Raw genomic sequence first — 21,197 nt, 5'->3', positions numbered from 1 at the left:
TCAACAGTAGTAACCAGTTGTGCTAGGACTGACTTTGGCTCACTGATTTCCCTCTCTTTTCCTTTTGATTAGGAAGGCACCAGCAAAAGGAAGTCTTGCTCCGGACATCGGTGTAGTTCTTTTGAAGATACTATATCTGGGTTCAATCGCTTACTACTCTCCATGTTGTGACCAACCTTTAGTTAACTCTTGGAGCGTTATTCCATACATAAGCCAACAGAGCTGTTGTGCGAATTCTGGGATGGCTATTTATGTATTGTAGGGGGGTTTTATGAACAATTTATCCTAGAGAACAGAGGAGGTCAGCATAACTTACCCTAGTGTACCTGCAAATCCACTTAACCACAATTAGTTTTTTATCCAATTAACACTAGCATTCTTACCTAGAGTTTCATTATATAAAGGGAATTTTGCCCTTGTGGAATTACTCTGAAATAAAGATCCTACTGATATATAAATAGTGAAACAGGTTTACTCATTATCCCCTACATCCCCACACAATGATCGAGATATTTTATTTTCTCTTATTCCTTCTGGATTCTATTTACTTTTTAATGAGTGATTTTAAAACTTTTTAATGCCTGAACACCTGTTGTAGCTTTTAGTTCCATTCTTCTTCTCTAGAAGCTTTGGATAAATTGGTGCTACACTAAAGTGTGGCAGGGATAAGAGATAAATACGAATCAGTAAATGTAGCAAAACCCAATTAAATATTTCCTTATAAAAATAGTCAGGTGGAACAGTTAGACTCTGCTCCAAGTCAAAATCTTTACAGTGTAACAAACTTTTCCTGTCCTGTGATTCAGCTGTGCTGAAGTGACTGCTTCCCTTATCTGGGGTTCTGTTTGTACCTTGGAAGTACCTAGAACTATGGAGGTTCAGGAAGAGAGATCACTTATATCATCTCCTGGAGATGCTTTAGCAAGGTTAGCCTAAGTAATACTTGAACTAGGCTGAGGTTGACCCTCCAGCAGGGCTGGCTCCAGCTTTTCAGCCGTCCCAAGCGGCAAAAAAAAAAATAAAAAAAATAGACGAGCGGTGGCACTTCGGCGGCAGCTCAATCGCGCTGCTTCTTCGGCGGCAGCTCAAAGGGGAAGACAGGGAATGAGGGACCCGCAGCCGAATTCCCACCGAAGACCCAGTCGTGCTGCTCCGATACCGGACGGAGTGCCACCCCTTTGAATTGGCCACCCCAAGCACCAGCTTCCTACGCTGGTGCCTGGAGCTGGCCCTGCCCTCCAGTTCTGGATCAGTCTGTAGGATTGCAAAACAATATCTTTATGCCAGGTCTACACCAGAAACCTTTGCCAATATAGTAATGTCAGTGAGGGGTCTGAGTTTTTTACAATATTTATGTACTGGCAAAAGTCACAGTGTAGATGCAGTTACACCATCTTATTTCACTCAGGGAACTGGAATAAAGGCACACCTGCCAAAGCCCTCTTTTGCTGGCTTGTGTCTGCACTAGGAGGGTTTGCCGGTTAAGCTATACAGGCAAACCCTTTCTAGTGTAGATAAGACCTTAGTCTATTCTCTAGGGCCTCTGATTAAAATCTTGGCTCTACTTGACTACAGTATTTTTTTTGTCAGAAGTCATTTTAGACATTAAAGCCTCTTTCATCCTGGTGCGACAGCCACCATCTTGGCTGAGGGTATGTCTACACTACAAAATTAGGTCGAATTTATAGAAGCCGGTTTTATAGATATTGGTTTTATACAGTCGATTGTGTGTGTCCCCACATAAAATGCTCTAAGTGCATTAAATCGGCAGACCGCATCCACAGTACCGAGGCTAGCGTCGACTTCCGGAGCGTTGCACTGTGGGTAGCTATCCCACAGTTCCCGTAGTCTCCGCCACCCATTGGAATTCTGGGTTGAGATCCCAATGCCTGATGATGCAAAAACAGTGTTGCGGGGGGTTCTGTCATCAGGCCCCTCCCCCTCCGTCAGAGCAACGGCAGACAATCGATTTGCGCCTTTTTACCTGGGTTACCTGTGCAGACAACATACCACAGCAAGCATGGAGCCCGCTCAGCTCACCATCACCATATGTCATCTGGGTGCCAGCAGACGTGGTACTGCATTGCTACACAGCAGCAGCTAATTGCCTTTTGGCAGTAGACGCTGCAGTATGACTGGTAGCCGTCATCGGCTATCTGGGTGCTGGCAGACGTGGGGCTGCATTGCTACACAGCAGCAGCTCCTTGCCTTTTGGCAGTGGATGGTGTATTACGACTGGTATCCGTCATCGTCGTATTCCTCAGTGAGTTCAATCAGAGGCACCTGGGCAGACATGTTTTGTCTCCTGGAGACTCAGTCCTGCCGGCAGTCCTATTGAACTGTCTTGATGATGATGGCTAGCAGTCGTAGTACAGTATCTTCTGCCAAGCACCCAGAAGATGCCGATGGCTATCAGTCATGCTGCACTGTCTGCTGCCAGCTTAAGATGTAAAAAATAGATGGACCAGATTTGTTCTGTATTCATTTGCTTCCCCCTCCCTCCGTGAAATCAATGGCCTGCTAAACCCAGGGTTTTGAGTTCAATCTTTGGGGGGGCCATTCGGTGTGACAGTTGTTTGTGTTTCTCCCTGATGCACAGCCACCTTTGTTGATTTTAATTCCCTGTACCTGTAAGCCATGTCATCACTCGCCCCTCCCTCCGTCAGACACTAGTTTCATGCCTTTTTTCAGCCCAGACACCATAGCACTGGGATCATGGAGCCCGCTCAGATCACCGCGGCAATTATGAGCACTATGAACACCACGCACATTGTCCTGGAGTATATGCAGAGCCAGGACATCCCAAAGCAAAACCAGGACCAGCCGAGGAGGCGATTGCAGCACGGCGACGAGAGTGATGAGGAAATTGACATGGACAAAGACCTCTCACAAAGTACAGGCCCCAGCAATGTGCAAATCATGGTGTTACTGGGGCAGGTTCATGGTGTGGAACGCCGATTCTGGGCCTGGGAAACAAGCACAGACTGGTGGGACCACATCGTGTTGCAGATGTGGGATGATTCCCAGTGGCTGCGAAACTTTCGCATGCGTAAGGGCACTTTCATGGAACTTTGTGACTTGCTTTCCCCTGCCCTGAAGCGCCAGAATACCAGGATGAGAGCAGCCCTCACAGTTGAGAAGCGAGTGGCGATAGCCCTGTAGAAGCTTGCAACGCCAGACAGCTACCGGTCAGTCAGGAATCAATTTGGAGTGGGCAAATCTACTGTGGGGGCTGCTGTGAACCAAGTTGCCAGGGCAATCAAAGACCTGCTGATATCAAGGGTAGTGACTCTGGGAAACATGCAGGTCATAGTGGATGGCTTTGCTGCAATGGGTTTCCCAAAATGTGGTGGAGCGATAGATGGAACCCATATCCCTATCTTGCCACTGGAGCACCAAGCCACCGAGTACATAAACTGCAAGGGGTACTTTTCAATGCTGCAGCAAGCCCTGGTGGATCACAAGGGATGTTTCACCAACATCAACGTGGGATGGCTGGGAAAGGTACATGATGCTCGCATCTTCAGGCACTCTGGTCTGTTTTGAAAGCTGGAGGAAGGGACTTTCTTCCCGGACCAGAAAATAACCGTTGGGGATGTTGAAATGCCTATCGTTATCCTTGGGGACCCAGCCTACCCCTTAATGCCATGGCTCATGAAGCCGTATACAGGCAGCCCGGACAGTTGTCAGGACCTGTTCAACTATAGGCTGAGCAAGTGCCGAATGGTGGTGGAATGTGCATTTGGATGTTTAAAAGCGCGCTGGCGCAGCTTACTGACTCGGATAGACCTCAGCGAAACCAATATTCCCATTGTTATTGCTGCTTGCTGTGCGCTCCACAATATCTGTGAGAGTAAGGGGGAGACATTTATGGTGGAGTGGGAGGTTGAGGCAAATCAGCTGGCCGCTGATTACAAGCAGCCAGACACCAGGGCGGTTAGAAGAGTACAGCAGGGTGCGGTGCGCATCAGAGAAGCTTTGAAAACGAGTTTTGTGACTGGGCAGGCTATGGTGTGAAACTTCTGTTTGTTTCTCCTTGATGAACTGTCCGCCCCCCGGTTCACTCTACTTCCCTGTAAACCAACCACTCCCCCCTCCCCTCCCCCCTTCGAGCACCGCTTGCAGAGGCAATAAAGTCATTGTTACTTCTCATACATGCATTCTTTATTAATTCATCACACAACTAGGGGGATAATTGCCAAGGTAGCCCAGGATCGGTGGGGGAGGAGGGAAGGCAAAGGACACACTGCACTTTAAAACTTTAACACTTATTGAAGGCCAGCCTTCCGATGCTCGGGCAATCATCTGTGGTGGAGTGACTGGGTGGCCGGAGGCCCCCCCTACTGTGTTCTTGGGTGTCTGGGTGAGGAGGCAATGGGACTTGGGGAGGAGGGCTGTTGGTTACACAGGGGCTGTAGCGGCGGTCTCTGCTCCTGCTGCCTTTCCTGCAGCTCAACCATATGCTGGAGCATATCAGTTTGATGCTCCAGCAGCCGGAGCATTGACTCTTGCCTTCTGTCTGCAAGCTGATGCCACCTATCATCTTCAGCCCGCCACTTGCTCTGTTCAGCCCGCCACCTCTCCTCTCATTCATATTGTGCTTTTTTGCACTCTGACATTGACTGCCTCCACGCATTCTGCTGTGCTCTTTCAGTGTGGGAGGACATCTGGAGCTCCGTGAACATATCATCCCGAGTCCGCCGTTTTCTCCTTCTAATCTTCGCTAGCCTCTGAGAAGGAGGAACATTTGCAGCTGGTGGAGGAGACGGGAGAGGTGGTTAAAAAAAGACACATTTTAGAGAACAATGGGTACACTCTTTCACATTAAATTTTGCTGTTCACATTACACAGCACATGTGCTTTCATTACAAGGTCGCATTTTTCCTCTTATATTGAGGGCCTGTCGGTTTGGTGTGAGAGATCACTCACGCCGTGCCAGGCAACAGAATTCGGTTTGCAGGCAGCCATGGTAAGCCAGTCTTTTGGCTTTTTTAACCTTCATAACATGTGGGAATGGTTTCAAACAGCAGCACCCTCATTTCCCATACCAAGGACCCATTGGGTTGGCCATTTAAAATGGGTTTGCAATGTAAAAGGAGGGGCTGGGGTTTCCGGGTTAACATGCAGCACAAACCCAACTACCTCCCCCCCACATACACTCACCCAATTCTCTGGGATGATCACTTCACCCCGCCCCCCCACCACGTGGCTAACAACAGGGAACATTTCTGTTCAGCCGAGCAGGAACGGACACCTCTGAATGTCCCCTTAATAAAATCACCCCATTTCAACCAGGTGACTGTGAATGATATCACTCTCCTGAGGATAACAAAGAGAGATAAGGAATGGATGTTGTCTGCATGCCAGCAAAAACTGGGACCATACGCTGCCATGCTTTGTTATGCAATGATTCCAGACTACGTGCTACTGGCCTGGCGTGGTAAAGTGTCCTACCATGGCAGATGGGGTAAGGCAGCCCTCCCCAGAAACCTTTTGCAAAGGCTTTGGGAGTACATGAAGGAGAGCTTTCTGGAGATGTCCCTGGAGGATTTCCGCTTCATCCCCATACACGTTAACAGACTTTTCCAGTAGCTGTACTGGCCGCGATTGCCAGGGCAAATTAATCATTAATCATTAAACACGCTTGCTTTTAAACCATGTGTAATATTTACAAAGGTTCACTCACCAGAGGTCCCTTGTGTGCCCTCAGGGTCTGGGAGCATGCCTTGGGTGAGTTCAGGGGTTACTGGTTCCAGGTCCAGGGTGATAAACATATCCTGGCTGTTGGGGAAACCGGTTTCTCTGCTTCCTTGCTGTGAACTCTCTTCATTGTCTTCATCATCATCTTCCTCGTACCCCGAACCCACTTCCCTGTTGCGTGATTCTCCATTGATGGAGTCAAAGCACACGGTTGGGGTAGTGGTGGCTGCACCCCCTAGCATGGCATGCAGCTCCGCGTAGAAGCGGCATGTTTGCGGCTCTGCCCCAGACCTTCCGTTTGCCTCTCTGGCTTTGTGGTAGGCTTGCCTTAGCTCCTTAATTTTCACGTGGCACTGCTGTGCGTCCCTGTTATGGCCTCTGTCCTTCATGGCCTTTGAGACCTTTTTTAATATTTTGCCATTTCGTTTACTGCTACGGAGTTCAGCTAGCACTGATTCATCTCCCCATATGGCGAGCAGATCCCGTACCTCCCGTTCGGTCCATGATGGAGCTCTTTTGCGATCCTGGGACTCCATCATGGTTACCTGTGCTGATGAGCTCTGTGTGGTCACCTGTGCTCTCCACGCTGGGCAAACAGGAAATAAAATTCAAAAGTTCGCGGGGCTTTTCCTGTCTACCTGGTCAGTGCATCTGAGTTGAGAGTGCTGTCCAGAGCGGTCACAATGAAGCACTGTGGGATAGCTCCCGGAGGCCAATAACGTTGAATTCCGTCCACACTACCCCAAATCCGACCCGCAAAGGCCGATTTTAGCGCTAATCCCCTCGTTGGAGGTGGAGTAAAGAAACTGGTTTAAAGGGCCCTTTAAGTCGAAAAAAAGGGCTTCGTCGTGTGGACATGTCCAGGCTTAATTCGATTTAACGCTGCTAAAGTTGACCTAAACTCGTAGTGTAGACCAGGCCTTAGACACCAGGGCCCTTCAGACTAAAAGCATGGGCAGCTAGAGCTTGAGCTAAAGAGCCAGTGCTCTCCAGCTGGGGCGGTAACCAGCTCACCTCCTCTATGGATTGGCACAGAGGGAAATAGGTAACAGTGGGTTACACTGACTGAAAACAATTTTCTCCTCCCCCCCATTGGTACTGTACCCAGGAGCGGCACCAGGGTTTTTGCCACCCTAGGCGGCAGCACTCCTCCTTGGAGCATTCGCTGGCGGGGGTCCTTCTGCTCCGCGTCTTCGGGGCACTTTGGCGGCGGGTCCCGGAGCAAGTGAAGGACCTGCTGCCAAATTTCCGCCGAAGACCCAGAGCGGAAGGACCCCCCGCCGCTGAATTTCTGCCGAGGGCGGCAAAATGCCGCCCCCCCCAAATCCTGCCGCCCTAGGCAACCGCCTAGGGTCACCTAGTGGAAGCGCCGGCCCTGACTGTACCCCCTTCTAGCCCCAGAGACGTGTGTCTCTTGACACAAGACAGCTACCCAAAAACATGATTGCTCCATGACCAGCTACTTACCCTTTAGAAATTATATCATGTCTCTTGCCTTTCCCCCCCCTCCCCATACCATTCGTGGAAGCACTAGCTCCCTTCATGGGCTATTTGACCTTTCTGGAAATGCTGGCTCACTAAAGCAGTGTGACAGGTGAAAGGAAGCCAGTAAGAGAGGGTGTTTACTAACAGATAGCTCTCACTAGCAAGGAAACCTGCTGATCAGAGGTGTTGTCTGCCACTCTACATGCCCATGATTACCTTGGGATATTAATATACTAAAAAGGAAAAATAATAGTAAGTGATCATGTAGTTTACTTAACATAACACTAGGTGGAGCAGTGGGCAAATGTCTTTATTTTTTCATTATTCATAATGGACCATTGCAGTTTTTAGATAGTACGGCTGGACCTGTGTCACAAAACTGAGTTCCAGCTAAGTCCTTTCTCAAAGCTCAGGGGTCTCTTGGTCTCTTACATGCTAACACCACACTTTAAATCCTAGTCTAGACAAGGCACAAAAGAGCAACTCTAATATGAGCTCCTAGCACACCAGCAGTTGTGGCCCGGGATGTAGGCAGTCAGACTTAGTGGTGAGGGCAGCGGGGGTCAGGCCTAGTGGTTGGAGCAGGAGTCAAGAGCCAGGGTTCAGAGCCATAGTCAAGGCAAACGTCAGAGCTGGTGTCAAAGTCAGGAATGAAGCCAAGAGTCGGAGCTGGAGTCAGAGCTGGTAGTGTGGGTAGAAGCAGGGATCTGGAAGAAAGCAGGAACACGACAGGAAAGCAGGGACCAGGAACAAGGGAGGAAGCCAGAACCCAGGAGTCAGATGAGAAGGCAGGATTCAATACAACAGCCAGGCAGAGATTCACCAGGTTGCTCAGACAACTTCCCATGCTTCCTTCTGGGTTAAATAGCTAGTCTGAGCTCATTGGAGAAGCCAGATATCTCCACCAATCAGGCATTTCATGGGTGGTGCCTATGACAAGCTGAGGTCCCCCAGCCCACACTCCTCACTGGTACCAGTAAGCTGCCAGTTGGTGGCTGCAGACTGAGGACTGCCCGGAGATTTGCGGACCTGGGTTTGAGGTCCATGAGCCCTCAATTGCACTTTGTGTTAAAAAAACAAATGCGGTGTATAAACACAGAGATAAAGGAATAAAGTTAACAAAATCCAAGTTGTGTACTTGACCAACACATCAGCAGCCACCAAGTGATGCACAGCACCATGGGCCCAAAAGTAAGTTGTGGAGAATCATACCTTACCTTTATATCCAGTCGTTCACGTTAGTGCTCAATGCGCTTACAGAAAATATCCAGAGAGTGGCACCATGGTGCACGCTTTTTGCAGATGATGCAGTGCTTCTGCGGGAGAGCAAAGAGGAAGCGGATGAAGGTTTAGAGAGATGGAGGTGTGTACTTGAAAGAAATGGCATGAAAATCAGCAGAAGTAACACAGAATATATGGTCTGTAGATTTGATACCACCTTGCAGGAAGACAGTGAGACTGGAGACAACAAATCCAGTAGGCCAGCCATTACCAAAAGGTAGAGAAGATCAAGTACATAGGTTTGATAGTACAGGAAATTGGTGAACTCAGCAACGTACTTAGCAGAACAGGAAAGGCATGGACTAAATGGAGAGAAGCGAGTGGAGTGACCCGTGTTAGGAGAATGCCTATCAAACTGAAAAGTAAGATCTACAAGACAGTAATTAGGCCTGCACTTTCGTCTGAATCCAAATGCTAAGCACTGAGGAAGAGACAGGAGCAGATCTTGAATGCAGTGGAAATGAAAATGTTAAGATGGATGGTTGGCATTACAAGGATTGACCATACTTGGAATGAATGAATTACGTCAAGTGTGAAGTTGGTACCAATTATAGAAAAGCTGAGGAAATCCATGCTTAGGTAGTTTGGGCATATGAAAAGAAGATCAGACAAATATATAGGAAACAGACTATTAATTTAGAAGTGGAGGGTAAGAGAAGGGTTGGAAGACCCAGAACTACATGGATGGGTGCTATACAAAGGATTTGATTGGCAGTGAAGTTTGCTAGAAACTGCTTCAAGACAGACTGGAATAGAGAAGGACTCAAAGTGCCGGCCCCATGCAGACGGGACTAAGGCTGTAAGAAGAAGATTTATGTTCAGCAGTAGCTCAAAAGTCTTAAATTCCTCTACAGACATAAATTAAATAATCTTCATGGCACATACACAAGTATTACACCCACTTCACAATGCTGTCTATCCCATCCCTTTTTAAAAGAAACACTTTACCTAGCACTTTCTCCAACTGGCTATTTAGAAGACAAATGCTGCATACTTTGATCCGCTTTCTCTACAGTTTTACAGAGCCAGTTAAAAATAGACCTAAGCCAGTGCACTGACCACACACACCAAATTCTGCATCTGCCTTACATGATAAATATTGTTTTAGTGTGCAGCTATTTTAAATGGTGATTGCTCTGATTCATGAAAAGACTTTTTTTCCCCCACTCACTCTTTTTTTTTACATTGATAACAATGCGCTAATGATTCTTGGATGACAAAGCTATGCACTAATTTAGCAATACATTATTTCACTTGATTGATTAGTACATGTGAGAACAGATAATAAGCAATCTAAATCCTACAGGGTAGAGCTGTCATAGTAATCCATATATTCCTCTTATTTGAGTAATTGGTGTAGCAGTAGGAATAGCTCTAGCTAGCACTTCATCAAGCTCAGATACAGTATATGCTATTACATGGAAGGTTCTCAGAAGCCCAGGAGATTGATAATATAATTGGATATGACTTGTTGATGGGAATAAATAAATAGTTCTAATAATACACATAGAAAAGATTTACATTCTGTCTCATAGTCAGAAACTATTAGGCATCATGTAATAACAAAACTGGAGCACAAACCTCCCATGTATCAGCAGGGGAAAAAAGCAAAACAGGTAATATAAACACATCACATGGTGGGGGGGGACATTTGCTGGACAAGCAATTAAGGGAAAAACTTGTATACAAAGTGATCAGTGCATCCTAAGAAAGGGATGAAGATCCTGATTGCTTCTCCTTAAACAAGTTTGAACAATCTCAGACTCAACAAAAATGTAAAATCCTTTAGGAAGCTTGTAGATTCATCTTGTAGTATGTAATGTAACAAATTGGCTAATGTTTGCATTACTGGGTGGAATCAAAACTGTTCACCTGTGTGTTTGTCATAAGCCCTATGCTGTTACTACAAAAGAGAATGCCCTTTTATGCCCTTTTTAGGGGTCTGGGTGGAGCAGGAGGATTTGAATTCTGTTAATTTTTTATTGTGCTTTGTTTTGGGACAGCAAATAGCTGCTTTATTCGTTTAGGACAGCCAGAAGAATGTTGTGGTGCTGGAGAATGTAGATTGAAGCAGCTCTGTGCATTTAAATCTGTTTGTGTACATTCTGGATTTCATGCTGGCCTGTTTAATATAATTATTGGAGTTTGTTTTCTGATTACTTCAGATTATGTTTTTTTTTAAGGGTGGGTGGTTGTGGGGAGGCATCAGTATTGTTATTTTGCCCAACCACCTCCTGGGAACTAACTTTAACATCTGTAACCTTTTCCTGGTGATTGTGTGTGTTCTAACAGCAAGGGGCCTGAGAGTTGTGATAGATCCCATTTAATCTTTTGAGAAACATCTAAATTCTGTGGGATAGCTTGTTTTCTTTTACCATCTAAGGGCTATTAGCAGGCAGGAGCCATTTTCCTCTGTTAGACCTTGAAATGATGCTTCATGCTTTTGTCACATAATTAAAATTAGATTATTGCAACTCCCTGCTGGCTGACCCTAGAGCCTTGTAAACGTTCCAGCTGGCCCACAGGCTCATAGTAAAAGGGATGCTCTAAGCATATTTTTTCCTCTTTCCTCGCTCATCTGTCCTGAAATCACTGCACTCTGCCAACTAAATGTATTTGCTTATTGCTTTCTAAGGGCAACGAGCACACAGTTAGAGATTTGCATGCTGTGAGCCAAAGTTTGTCCCAGGCTTTCCTTGAAATAGTCTGGATCCAAGAACAGCTTTTAATGCATTTGCTCCTTGTTGGTGAAGTTCACTTCTACTGAAAGGGAGGTGGTTAAAACGGGGGAAAGAGCAGGCTGCCTCAGCGTTGAGTTCAACAGGACTACACATGTGGTTCTGCGTTAGCAGGACGGGGCTCTTATATTCATTGACTGGGGATTGAGACTCCCTGGAAAAATAATGCAGCAACTTAATCCCCTTCTATAAACTAGGCTATACCTGCAAACTGATGAAGAAATTTACAGTTTCGACTCCCATCAACAACCCCTCTCGCCGCCCCCGCAAAAGAAAGAAAGAAAGAAAGAAACCCAAACCCAAGCAGCAGTGGTTTTTTTTTTAATTAAACCGGAGTATCCTGAATCCAGTATGCTATTTTGTCTGGCAGAGTTTTTCAGTTTTTTATGTCAAATGTCATCAGTGAACATTAGTCCCAAATTCACTACCGACCCGTTCTATAATATAAAGCATTTGTGTAAGACCCCACCACCATTAATTGATTCAATTCAAAATCACTTTGATTGTGTGAGATTTACTGGACGTGGCTGTGTAGATTATCAAACAAAAGTTTATTGTTAACATGGGAGATGACTAAGCTTTGAAGGATTTAACGCTTACTGGTAAATGTCAGTAAAGGTTGATTTCACCATACACACACAAACCGACCACAAAATATTTCCATCAATAATATCTGAAATTTACATATTGGCAAAGTAAGAAAAATGCTGTTTGGGAACTTATTAGAGTTTGATTTAAGGATATTTACTTTTTTTGACATTTGATGTTGACAATTTGTGTTTTAACAGTTATAAAGTTTTAACTTCTTGAATCTCAGCATCTACTGTCATTACTGTCTGACCTACCATTGTCTGACACTGCCCTCCATAATTTCCCACAACTGAGAAACCTTAAATAGATACCATTTTTTTAAAAAATACTTTAAAATAAACATTGATATTATCCATCGAAATGATAAAAAAATAAAATCAAATTCTGCTAAGCCTTGTGATAACTAAATTACCATAGAGGGATGGCAGCATTTTAAAGCAAAAGAATAATAGTATTGTTTAAACTTGGATATGGTCACCAGTCTTTCTGTTCACATGTGCCAAGAAGCACAAACAGAAGGTATGCTCCGCAACCATCATGATCTCCTCTGTGCTAACAATACATTTGTTAAAACATATTTTGCAGGCCTGGCTGGCCAGAAGCAGGCAGAACTATGGAGCAGACACTGTCGATACAATACCAGTACAGAAATAGCCTGCTTAGCAATACATCCTAATTTATGCTACACATTATTAGACATGTTAACGATCTGCACTACAGCATTTAATCCTCTCTCTGTCCAATCACTTTTCTGGGTTGTCACTTGTCTACTCAGGCACTGATTCCCTATTATATGGTGCCATCATCAGCCATCCTCTTGATTTAAACTCCTGAGCACCAAGACTCCAGTTAAAGCCAGTGGGAGGTGCAGGTCTTTAGAAGCTCTGAAGATCAAGCCCTCAGTGCCCATGAAAGCTTTTATTTACCGTACACTCTTTTAGACTCAGTGGGTTTTCCAGGTGCCTACAGCGGTACAATTTGTGTTTGTTGGCAACCACAAGTGATCACAAGCCCTATGCCTTATTTTCCTGTACAGTGAGGCCATTTATTAGCACACAAGTGTTAACAGGTGCGAGCAAATGTAACATGCCAATGCAGAGAACACACTTGCTACAGCAGAGGTGGCATTTGCAGTGCTCTGCTGGCTTCCCAAGGCAGCCATCTTTTGTTGGCACCCACACCACAGCAGTGCTGGCATACCACCTTTGAACAGGCATGTCAGCCTCACAGGCGTGCATGAGTGTAGCAGTCAAGACACCATGTAGCAACATCTGATGTGTACCCTGAGGGCAGATTTCCCAACCTGAAATGTCAAAGCAGCTGTCTATCCGGAGGTATGTCTCCATGGTGAAGAGAATGTGTTGCCTCCGAGCTCAGACTTGGATTAAAACCAAATGGATATTGAATCCATCAAAATTTCAGTGTCCCTCATCTTAGAAACATTAGGGCCTTCTGGCCGTCTCTTTCTTCCACCACTCAATCTGCTTTCCAGCACAGTGAGCTGTGCACTGATCAGATTGGACATCATGGCTGCAAACTGGCCAGTGTTGCGAGGTGCTGCTTGCACCCCACAGGAGGCAAATGCCTGGAGAGCAGCGCTCAATGTTTTTCTCAAACACAGGGTCTAGAGCCTGGTGCTCAAGAATCCTGCTTTAACCTGCCATTGTCTGTGCCGGATTTCCTTCAGCTATCAAAATCAAATACCGACTTCTGCCAGGTACTGAGGCAGAGTGGTAGTGGAGAGGGTGCAGGACTGGATCTTAGGAGACCTGGGTTTTATTCCTGGCTCTGCCACCGATCTTCTGGGTGACCTCCGGCAAGTCACTTCACTTCTCTGTGCCTCTATCAGGCAGGAGGGGCTTATCAGCCACAGCAAGCAGTCCAAATACAAGGAAAACTCTCATTGCAAATCAAAACATCAGGGGGGCCAGCCCGTTTGAAAGATTGTGCCAATCACACATACTCTGTGGGTCTGTACCACCGACTCCGGCTAATGGGACGAGGTGAAGATGCAGTGAGCAAGCCAGCCAGGTACTATGCAGGAGAGGAAAGAGGTATTAAAAGATGCTCTTTGCTGACCCTAGGCAAGGCTGCGTGCTGCTGCTTCAGAAAGACCTGAAGGAGGCCAATTAATTTCAGCATGTTGAAAACTCAACTGAGGGGCCTGATTTTTGACCATACTTACACCAACTTTATTTTGGAGTAACTTACTGAATTCAATAGAGTCAGTCACTGACGTATATCTGAGGAAATTTAGACCCACTAGGTATTTAACACCTAACAGCATAAGCAACAATGTGATGCCTCTAAATTATAGAATTGCAGCATGTAAAATATTGGGTTAAACAAAAGGAGGTGGATACTTTATAACTGCACTAAAATGGGCAAGAAGTTAAACCAGTTATCGATGACAAGTAATTTTATGTTAGTTCTTCGGAGTTACTGCGATCAATATTTTCTCATTCAAAATAGCACAGGTATCTTTTAAATTAGGGCACGTGGACACTGATCGAATCAGAGCTTCATACCCCTGACACAGTAAAATATGCCCCTACCATGCGTGCTCTAGTTTTCATTCACCAGGCAAGACATAATTATTATCCTTGCATTTTAACTCTGTCCTAATTCAAAATACAACTTCTAGTTCAATTTAAAATAGACACGGCAAGAACACTTGACATGCCCTGCATTCCTGTCAACAAGTGATAATCAAATTTCCTTGCAGTGCTAAGGCTGACCAAAAGACTTTTCTTTAACCCATCGGGTTACCACATTATGCTGAATTTCTGAGACACAGACGACATTTTTTCCTTGTGCTAATAAGGAGAAAAGAGAAATTACATACTTGGAGTGGGGGTAAATCATACTTCTCTGCAATGTTTTAGGGGTAATGTTACTATAACTGAACGATCAGATAATTTCTCTATTGTATTCAGTTTGTTTATTTTGTACAGTCAGTTTTACTATTTCCCATGTATAACGAGTCACTTTCTCCCATTGTTTCTGCAAATCACACAGCAACAGGGAAGAGCAAATCAGGAAATGTGATGGTTAAAACACAGCATTGCAGTGGTACTCAGGCAGGTGTAGAAGCTGAAACTATTTTTAATTCATTTTTTGTAATAGATGGTACCAAACTGACAGTATCCCTTAAGAAATTGCTTGGGAAGTGACAACCAGGTGCCGAAGTGAGAACTCAGATAGACTCGCTTCTTTTGGAAGGGAGTAGTGCCTCAGAACCAGGACCTAAAGCAGCACTATTTGCCAGGGAAAGGGAGAGAGAAAACGATGGTCTCCTTATAGAAATGTTTGTCAGAAACAAACAGGTCTGTGCAGTACTTGGTTAAAATTATCAGTGTTTCTCACTCACTTGTGATCCAGACCAAGCAGAGTACTAAACGTATCCAAAATAGCATAGCATCTCCTATTCCCGAAGAGGGGGAAAGGGCACACTGATGTAACAGTTTCCAACAGCTGTCATAACAGCATGCACAGAGTCATTTTGGAACTGATGGACAACTGCCTCTTGCACATAAAGTGCTAGAGGTGTCAGCTTCCCACGACTGCAAGTTTCCAGCTCCTACTCTGCCTACTGTGTTATCAAACCATAATCTTTCTGTGACTGTCTCAGTCCTCACTTTACAGAATGTACTGGTCCTTTTCTGGCTTTGCCAAGGCAGACAAATGTTTATTCCTACCTCTCTCATTTATTTTATTTGGCTTGTTTCACCTTTTTCTCATAATTCAGACACAATGGTCCTCTTCACATAGATGTGTGAACACTGCAAATGCAGGAGGTCACTGGTTTTTGTGTTAAGCAAATTCTCGTGTCATACAAAAGTTCAAAATTTCTGCTAAAAATGGCATCAAGGACAAAAGTCGCCAGTTATAATGGCAACAGGTACACTTAGAGATTTTAAAATATAGGGCTAAATCCTGAAGCCCTTGCTTTCTCTTTACTCAGACCACCTCTCGCAGACTCAGTGCAACCTTGCCTGAGTGAGGGCTGAGTAAAACCTGAGTCAAGACCTCAGGATTAGGCTCCACCGAATTTAAAAGATCATAAGTGCATAATGATCTCCAGGGGCTGGATTGCTCTCGCTCACAGAAAAACAACACTGGGGAGGAAAATCCTGGGATTTAGAGTTTTCCCCAGATCATTGTGGCAGGGGAGGGGGGAAGATATGTTGTTTCTACACACCCAGAACTGGGGAAAGGGGTTCCAGGCCCCCAGAACCCAAAGTTCCCCCAAATCAAGTGGCATCTGCCAGAAGCCCAGGTCCATCTGCTCCCTTTTTCCTCTCCATCTGCTCTGTGAATGCACCTCCTTGGCAGCAAGGTTTCAAGGGAGAGATTCTGCCAGGGCTTCCCCTGCCTCCTACTGCCTGTTGAGTGTGAAAGGGAGCAAAAGTCCCCTAGCACAGACTTCTTCATGGGAAGCATGATGCAATCTCAGGATGCATTAACTTTTCTGTGGATTTCCAATGAGGAGATAGTGATGGGGAGGTTGAACAATCACCCCCAGCCTGTCCCCTCATATAGATCTCCAGGCCCCAGAGTCTGGCTCGCCATAGGTCTGGGGACATTTTGGAGACTATTGTGACTTCTGTGCTGCGAGGGTGAGATCTGCACCTGGAGGGCATAACCTGTTCTTCTATCTCTAGTGATATTGGCTGAAGAGGTTTCTTGCCTTTTTTTGTGCTTAGGACATTCAGTGCAGGGGGCTGGACTAAATGACCTCTCAAGGTCCCTTTCAGCGCTACATTTCTATAGTTCTGTGATTGTACACAAGCCCCTCAGGAAAGCTGTTTGGAACAAAAACTAAACATTTTTGAAGCTGCCCCCTGGGTTCCCTCTTGCAGATGGTGACAGACTTTACAAAAAAAAAGTCCAATGCAGAAGGGCATCAAAGAGCTTCAAATTCCCCCAAAGGACATAGGGTCTGGAAAAATGTAGGAACAGTCAGGACAAAAGACAAAGCACTACATGTACTACCATGGAATTACAAAGCAGATTACTACAGAACACTAATCCTAAGGAAATGATGATGTGAGCAGCAGTAACTCACTGCTGGCAAAAGTCTTCACTGCATTGCATCCAAATGTATAGGTCCCAGTAGATGTCTAAGTCATCTGCAAATGCTGGAGGCACATAAGCTTCATCTCAACTTGCAGGGAGCTTGGAAAGGTTTGCTGAAAGATTCCCATACCTTCACCTCCAATGACAAAGTCTGCCATATGTATTGCTGCACCTGACCCTACGAGGGCTGACACTTTTAGAGATGCACTGACTTCATAGACTTCAGTGAGAGCAGAAGTTTCACAGATTGGAATAGGAATTAGAGATGAAAAAGACTCATTAGAGACTGTAGTCCATGTCCTTGCCAAGGCAGCATGGTTTCCTAGACTGTACTTTCTTGTACTTTGCCCAGTCTAATTGTAAATGACTCGGATAATAAAACTCTCATGACTTCCCTTGGGGATATGCACAGCCTACTAGATTTCGCAGCTAGGAATTTTTTCCTGACACTTATTAGGGGTGGTATTAGAGAAGCACCTTGAAGCCCCAACCAAGAATCCCATTGTACTAGGTGCTGTACAATGCAGCCTGTCTCCTAGTAGGAGACAGTCCCTGCCTAAACATACTTGTAATCCAAATAATACTAATTTTCAATTGGCCTTGGAGCACTGGGGAAGTCCCAGAAAACTGAAGAATGCTAATGTTGTGTCAATTTTTAAAAGGGTAAGCGGGATGACTCCGGTAATTATAAACCTGTTGGCCTGATATCAATTCTGGACAAGAGAATGGAGCAGCTGATACTGGACTCGATTAATAAAGAATTAAAAGAGGGTAATGTAATTAATGCGAATCAACACGAGATTTTGGAAAATAGATCCTATCAAATTGATTTTAATATTTTTTTATGAGATGACAAATCTGGTTGATAAAGGTAATAGTGTAAATGCAATATACTTAGACTTCTGTAAGGCATTTGACTTGAAACTGCATGACACTTTGGTTAAAAAACTAAAACGATACAAAATTAACAAGGTACACGTTAAATGGATTAAAAACTGGCTAGCTGATAGGTCTAAAAATGTAATTGTAAACAGGGAATCATGATCGAATGGGTGTGTTTCCAGTGGAGTCCTGCCAGAATTGTTTCTTGACCCCGAGCTATTTAACATTTTTATCAATGACCTGGAAGAAAACATAAAATCATCCCTACTAAAGTTTGCAGATGACATGAAAATTGGGGGAGTGGTAAATAATGAAGAGAACAGAGGTCACTGATACAGAGCTTGACTAACTTGGCACGAGCAAACAATATGCATTTTGGATAGGCTAAATGTAAATGTATACATCTAGGAACAAAAAATGTAGCCCATTCTTTCCTGGCAAGCAGTGACTCTGAAAAGGATTTGGCGTCATGGTGGATAATCAGCTGAACATGAGCTCCCAGTATGACTCTGTGGCCAAATGAGCTAATGTGATCCTGAGGTACATAAGCAAGGGAATCTCAAGTAGGAGTAGAGAGGTGATTTTACCTCTGTATTTGGCAACTGCTGCTGGAATACTGTGTCCAGTTCTGATGCTCTTAATTAAAGAAGGATGTTGATAAATTGGAAAGGGTTCAAAGAAGAGCCACAAGAATGATTAAAGGATTAGAAAACATGCCTATAGTGATAAGCTAAATTGGTTGAGCTCTTTGAGCCTAACAAAGAGAAGGTTAAGAGGTAACTTGATTACAGTCCATAAGTATCTGCATGGGGAACAAATATTTAATAATGGGCTCTTCAAATCTACCAGAGAAAGGTATAACATGTTCCAACGGCTGGAAGTTGAAGCTAGACAAATTCACGCTGTAAATAAGATGTACATTTTTAATAGTGAGAGTAATTAGCCATTGGAAAAATTTACCCAGGGTTGTGGTGGATTCTCCATCACTGACCATTTTTAAATCAAGATTGGAAGTTTTTCTAAAAGATCTGCCCTAGGAATTATTTGGGGGAAGTTCTATGGCCTGTGTCATATGGGAGGTCAAGCTAGATGAGCACAGTGGTCCCTTCTGGCCTTGGAATCTATGAACAAACAAGACAGACAAAGGGCAGGGAACTTAGGCACAGAGGGATAAAGTCCCCAGTCCTAAAAACACTTATGCATGATGAGTTTCACTGATTTTGGTGGGTCTCCTCACATGCTTAAGGGCAAGAGTATGCGCACAAGTATTTGGCGGATCAGGGCCTAAGTGAATTGCACATGGGTACACAGTGAGTCTGTAGCAGAGCTGAAAAATGAACCCAGATCTCCCAAGTCCCAGACCAATGCCTCAACCACAAGACCAGCCTTCCTGTTACCTAGTTTTTCCTCTCCTTAACTAAGAACAATAGGATGAAATTATTTGCCTTATGTTATACCTCCTTAAACAATTCCTCTTCCTCCCTGGTGTTTCACATGAATTTCTAACTTGTGCTAAATTTTGCTTCTATATTTTATTCAAGCACCTTTTTTACAATGTTAACAAAACCTGAGTAAGATAGTTGAAAATTAAACAAGTACAAAAATGTTCCCTTCCCTCCAAAAAGAGGAGCATTCATGAAGATGCCATCAATAAGTAAACACCACCTAGTATAATGTTTCTTTTGTTTAGTTTATTGGTGTTGAGAAACCTTCTTGTTGATTTATTTATGCTTGTATCTCATTTCCCTATTCAGTTTCAAAGATAAAGTAGGGGAAAAAATAGCCAGGGAACATTTAATAGGCCAAAGCCTCCAATCTTCTTCCCAATGGAAATAAACAACGCAATCACATTTTAACACAAAGATTTCCTCGTGTTACTAATTCTTCTTGATTCTGTTTAATGTAACCTACCTCCACTATGGAATGTATAATATTCTATGTATGAGAGCTAAATAGTCTTTAAAACAAACTCCTAGGTATAAGTGCTGAAGGGATCTAATTTACTGTGGTGATTCAGAATTAACCTTACCTTAGACCCGCCCTGTGCCATTGACACGTTGGACAGTCCAGTTCCTCCACTGATTACAGTTGCTCACTAATTGTGGTACTTCTTCCCAGGTGATGCCAGCACATTCAATATCCTCTGTCCCTGTCTTCTGCCAATTCTTCCTTGGCCTTCCTCACTTTCTCTTTCCTCCGTTGGGTACCCCATTCAGTGCTTGCTTACCATGTCTCCCATTTTTCATACAATGTACATACCCCAACCACCCTGAACCTTTTTTCTTTGAGGATATTTTCTAACATGTCCTGGTCTATCAGCTCTCTTACTCGGACATTTGTTATTTTGTCTTTCTATGAAATGAGTAATATCTTCCTCAGCCACCCGTGATGGGCAGCCTCCAATCTCTTTCTGTTAGCCTCTGTCATCGGCCAAGTCTCTGCTCCATACAGTAGCATGCTCAGTACAATAGTGAATTAAACTAAATCAAATTAAGGCCACTTTAATTCTGTCTAAGTGTGTCCACACAGGTATTTAACACAGTTTAACTAATTCACTTCAAAATTTCACTCAGATTAATTTTCCTGAGTATCCCATGCAGATAAGCCCTATAATTGCTTTTATGTCCCTTTACCCAAACACCTTAATATACTTATAAAGGCAAATTTTAATTATGGTTCTGAGAATCAGGGCCGGCTCCAGGGTTTTTGCTGCCCCAAGCAGCAAAATAATTAAATTAAAAAAAAAAAAAAAGCCGCGATCACGATCTGCTCTACCACCGCTTCAGTCTTCGGCGGCAATTCGGCGGCTGGTCCTTTGCTCCGAGAAGGAGCGAGGGACCCGCCGCCGAATTGCCGCGGAAGAGCCGGATATGCCGTCCCTCTCTGTTGGCCGCCCCAAGCACCTGCCTGCTGGGCTGGTTCCTGGAGCCAGCCCTGCTGAGAATAAGTGTATTCTAAACTGTTTTTGTTTATATTTAGGGCTCAATCTCAACAAGATTGGCAAAACACGGGACAGGACTGGGCTCTTAATGAGATAGATAGATAGGATAGATAGATATTGCTACAAAGTGTGTGTGTGAACTTCCATCACCTGGATTGATTGGTATTCAGCTGTCGTTAAGACTGCGCCGATCACAACACGTCCACCATTCTTCTCGCATTCTTGCCTTTCTTTTCCACGTTCGTCTGAAATGTTTTACAATGTCATCTTCCCATCTTCTTGGAGGCTGACCAGGTAGTCTTTTCTGTTCTCGCGGGTACCACTCAATAATGATTGCAGTCCACCTATTGTCCGTGAAGCGTCCTATGTGGCCCGTCCATCGTATCTTAATATATCTGCTTTCCATGACAATATCTTTCACACCACTGCGTTCTCTAATCATTTCATTTGGGATACGATCCAGAAGGGAAATTCCCAACATAGCTCTTTCCATTGCCCTT

General features: G+C 44.5%; 1 protein-coding gene across 2 annotated transcripts in view; it reads right to left on the bottom strand.

The window, feature by feature from the left end:
- Positions 1-4,145: 4,145 nt before the first annotated feature.
- The window catches only part of LOC135981644 (uncharacterized), a 33,425-nt gene continuing 16,373 nt past the window's right edge, over positions 4,146-21,197 (bottom strand). The window contains exons 2-3 of one of the 2 annotated variants that reach the window (XM_065585021.1): positions 5,687-6,286; positions 4,146-4,753 (exon numbers count right to left, since the gene is read on the bottom strand). In XM_065585021.1, coding sequence (XP_065441093.1) covers positions 4,587-4,753; positions 5,687-6,239 — 720 coding nt within the window. In that variant the 5' untranslated portion in view covers positions 6,240-6,286 and the 3' untranslated portion in view covers positions 4,146-4,586. Of the gene's footprint in view, positions 4,754-5,686; positions 20,483-21,197 lie in introns of those variants that run through there. The other variant, XM_065585022.1, reaches the window with a different exon arrangement.

The sequence above is a fragment of the Chrysemys picta genome, chromosome 2 (genome assembly GCF_011386835.1).
Source record: "Chrysemys picta bellii isolate R12L10 chromosome 2, ASM1138683v2, whole genome shotgun sequence".
In the NCBI taxonomy this organism is placed as follows: domain Eukaryota; kingdom Metazoa; phylum Chordata; order Testudines; family Emydidae; genus Chrysemys; species Chrysemys picta.
The sequence above is the reverse complement of the archived record's forward strand: the minus strand, read 5'-3'. Positions and strand labels throughout refer to the sequence as shown.